Raw genomic sequence first — 3,974 nt, forward strand, 5'->3', positions numbered from 1 at the left:
TCGGCCTGGGAGAGTCTGTCCCGGCCTCCACAGGAACGGAGCCTGGGCTGGGGGGAGCTCTCCCCATGGCCACATAGGGGTGGGCCGTGGAGGTGGGCCGCGGCCTGGTGTCCAGGAGGCCGGGATCCTGGGGACCCACATCTGCTCATGAGGCCTCTCTTCCTGCCGGTTCTCGGAGGGGCCGGCCCCTGGCAGAGCCAGCACCTGTATACAGTAGGTGCTCGATAAGTCCTGGCTGATGGGGGGACAATACACCATAGCACAGGAATAAGTGGGACCCCCAGGCCCTTCCTGGGGGCAGGGGATGCCACCCCCACAGAGAGGGGTCTGGACCTGGCCTGGGACACTGATGCCATTGGCCGGGGCCTGACCCCAGGGAAGGAGGATGCTCCGGGCAGTGGTCCCCCAAGACCTACAGAGACGGAGGCAGCTGTGGGCGGCTCCCAAGTCCTTCCCCCAACTCTGTACCCTGGTGTCAAACACATAACCAGACCCATCGCTTGTACAGCAGGGGACAGAGCCGTCCCCACAGGAGACCAACCACAACCAGGTCACGAGGAAACAGTGGGTCTGAGACTCTGGGGCGTGTGGTGGAGGGAACAGCAGGACAGGATGGAGGGCAGTCACTGAGGACGGGGCCCTGGGCAGGAGCCGGTCCCAGGAGGACCAGGAGCAGCCTGGTGGGGACATAGCGCCAGGGTGTGCGGAGCACAGGGCGTGAGACTGAGGGGCCTGGGTGGCCGGCGGGGAGGAGCGCCCAGGGCACTCGGGGGCCTGCAGGACCCTGCACAGGGCATCGTGCACCTGAAGGCGGTGGGCCGGGGTCCCATGAAGCGGGACTGGGTGGGCCGCCCACAGGGAGGGAGGGAGCCTCAGCCGTCCAGGTGTGGGGACAGAGGTGGGATCTGGGCGAGTCCAGGCGGCCTGAGCCTGAGCCTGACCCCCTAGAGCAGCGGTCACCAACCGGTGGTCCTTGAGGTCCAAAAGGTTGGTGACGGCTGCTCTAGAGCCTGCCAGCCAGCGGTTGTGATGCCACCACGTCTGCCAGGAGCGGGGGCCCCTCCCACAGAGCCATGTCCAGAGGCCCGAGGGACCCTGGGGGACCGCGTGAATCCTGGCACGTCCGCAGGAGGAAAACAAGGCATTCAGTCCGGGGCATGTCTTCAGGATGGCCTTGCGTCTGCCTGGTTTTAAAAACCGCACATTCCTCTCCTTGCAGACGCTTCCTGGGTCCTGAAAGAAGGTGGTGAGGGTGGGTGCCACCTCCCGGGCCTGGGACTCACCTCCGCGGGGCGCTCCTGGGGGCGGGCCACCGTGAAGTGGGCGCACTGGACCACGGTGCCCGTGTGCAGACTCGCCTGCACCACCAGCTCCAGCAGCAGCAGCAGCAGCAGCACGTCGTAGGATTGCTGGTGGGAAACAGGCGTGAGCAGCCGGCCACGGCCCCCGCCGGGCCCTCAGTCCCCTGTGACCCCCGGCCCCCGACCCACCGGCCCAGAAGACCACCGTGGGAACCTAATCAGAGGACGCTGGGTGCTCAAGGCCATTGCCACACGCAGGCGCAAAGGCAAGGACCCGCGATCGCACTGCACACCCCACGCAGGCGCCTTCCCACCGCCCGGGTGCTGCCGTCACTGCTGGGCAAGAAGCCTTTTGTCTCTGGTTGAAGATGGTGGTTGGCAGCCGGGCTGGCTGCTGTCTGTGCGGCTGCTCTGAAGAGCTGTTTGTCTGATGGCTCCTTGGTCTGCAATAAGGTTTCTCATATGCCTGGGACAGTGATGGCGAACCTATGACACGCGTGTCAGAGGTGACACGCAAACTCACTTTTTTGGTTGATTTTTCTTTGTTAAATGGCATTTAAATATATAAAATAAATATCAAAAATATAAGTCTTTGTTTTACTATGGTTGCAAATATCAAAAAATGTCTATATGTGACACGGCACCAGAGTTAAGTTAGGGTTTTTCAAAATGCTGACACGCCGAGCTCAAAAGGTTCGCCATCGCTGGCCTATGACCACTCATGTCTTCTCCATCTAACGCCAGCGTCCAAGGACCTGCGCCCCCACAGCGGCCAGCGAGGAGGGTCCAGGAGGAGGTACCCCACAACCCCGCGGCCAGCTTCCTGGGAGCGCAGAAACCGGCCCAGGGGCCGCACCCCCTGTGCTGGAACATCAGTGCCGGGAGCAGGAATCCTTCGCCCGAAGCGGCGGAGGACTCAGCTCTGCTCCGGGTTTAACAGGCACAAAAGGGCCCTGAGCGGCCGGTCAGTCTCCCGTGTCCCCCACCACCGCCCGGCCAGCAGGGGGGAGCCTGGCCCCCACAGCTGTCCCTGGGGTGGGGTGGGGCGGCGCCACCCGTGGCAGCTCCGTGTCCAGGGCAGGACCGCGTGGCCACAGACTGAGGACGGAGACAGGCGGGAGGAGAGCCACCCACACACGGGCCTCTCAGATGCGGGGCCCTGCCCCCCCAAGCTCGCCCAGGTAAAGCAGGGCGCGGCGCTCGCCTGTCTATGGCAGCTGAGACCCCGAGCAGGACAGGCACGTGGGTAAGTTCACCACACACAACACACACAGCTCGCGGAGCTGAGGCCACTGTTCGCGATGTCAGAGCCACCAGAGACGCAGAAGGTCAGAGGTCATGGGGAGGAGGGGCAGGTGCACAGTGGACAGAGGTCACAGGGAGGAGGGGCAGGTGCAGGTGGACAGAGGTCACAGGGAGGAGGGACAGGTGCAGGTGGACAGAGGTCACAGGGAGGAGGGACAGGTGCAGGTGGACAGAGGTCACAGGGAGGAGGGACAGGTGCAGGTGGACAGAGGTCACAGGGAGGAGGGACAGGTGCAGGTGGACAGAGGTCACAGGGAGGAGGGACAGGTGCAGGTGGACAGAGGTCACAGGGAGGAGGGACAGGTGCAGGTGGACAGAGGTCACAGGGAGGAGGGACAGGTGCAGGTGGACAGAGGTCACAGGGAGGAGGGACAGGTGCAGGTGGACAGAGGTCACAGGGAGGAGGGACAGGTGCAGGTGGACAGAGGTCACAGGGAGGAGGGACAGGTGCAGGTGGACAGAGGTCACAGGGAGGAGGGACAGGTGCAGGTGGACAGAGGTCACAGGGAGGAGGGACAGGTGCAGGTGGACAGAGGTCACAGGGAGGAGGGACAGGTGCAGGTGGACAGAGGTCACAGGGAGGAGGGACAGGTGCAGGTGGACAGAGGTCACAGGGAGGAGGGACAGGTGCAGGTGGACAGAGGTCACAGGGAGGAGGGACAGGTGCAGGTGGACAGAGGTCACAGGGAGGAGGGACAGGTGCAGGTGGACAGAGGTCACAGGGAGGAGGGACAGGTGCAGGTGGACAGAGGTCACAGGGAGGAGGGACAGGTGCAGGTGGACAGAGGTCACAGGGAGGAGGGACAGGTGCAGGTGGACAGAGGTCACAGGGAGGAGGGACAGGTGCAGGTGGACAGAGGTCACAGGGAGGAGGGACAGGTGCAGGTGGACAGAGGTCACAGGGAGGAGGGACAGGTGCAGGTGGACAGAGGTCACAGGGAGGAGGGACAGGTGCAGGTGGACAGAGGTCACAGGGAGGAGGGACAGGTGCAGGTGGACAGAGGTCACAGGGAGGAGGGACAGGTGCAGGTGGACAGAGGTCACAGGGAGGAGGGACAGGTGCAGGTGGACAGAGGTCACAGGGAGGAGGGACAGGTGCAGGTGGACAGAGGTCACAGGGAGGAGGGACAGGTGCAGGTGGACAGAGGTCACAGGGAGGAGGGACAGGTGCAGGTGGACAGAGGTCACAGGGAGGAGGGACAGGTGCAGGTGGACAGAGGTCACAGGGAGGAGGGACAGGTGCAGGTGGACAGAGGTCACAGGGAGGAGGGACAGGTGCAGGTGGACAGAGGTCACAGGGAGGAGGGACAGGTGCAGGTGGACAGAGGTCACAGGGAGGAGGGACAGGTGCAGGTGGACAGAGGTCAC

General features: G+C 64.0%; 1 protein-coding gene across 1 annotated transcript in view; it reads right to left on the reverse strand.

The window, feature by feature from the left end:
* Nucleotides 1-3,974, reverse strand: part of MLC1 (megalencephalic leukoencephalopathy with subcortical cysts 1) — a 19,743-nt gene that overhangs the window by 578 nt on the left and 15,191 nt on the right. Inside the window, exon 9 of the mRNA XM_005877977.2 lies at nt 1,284-1,409. Coding sequence (XP_005878039.1) covers nt 1,284-1,409 — 126 coding nt within the window. The remainder of the gene's footprint in view (nt 1-1,283; nt 1,410-3,974) is intronic.

The sequence above is a fragment of the Myotis brandtii genome, unplaced genomic scaffold (assembly GCF_000412655.1).
Source record: "Myotis brandtii unplaced genomic scaffold, ASM41265v1 scaffold537, whole genome shotgun sequence".
Taxonomy (NCBI): domain Eukaryota; kingdom Metazoa; phylum Chordata; class Mammalia; order Chiroptera; family Vespertilionidae; genus Myotis; species Myotis brandtii.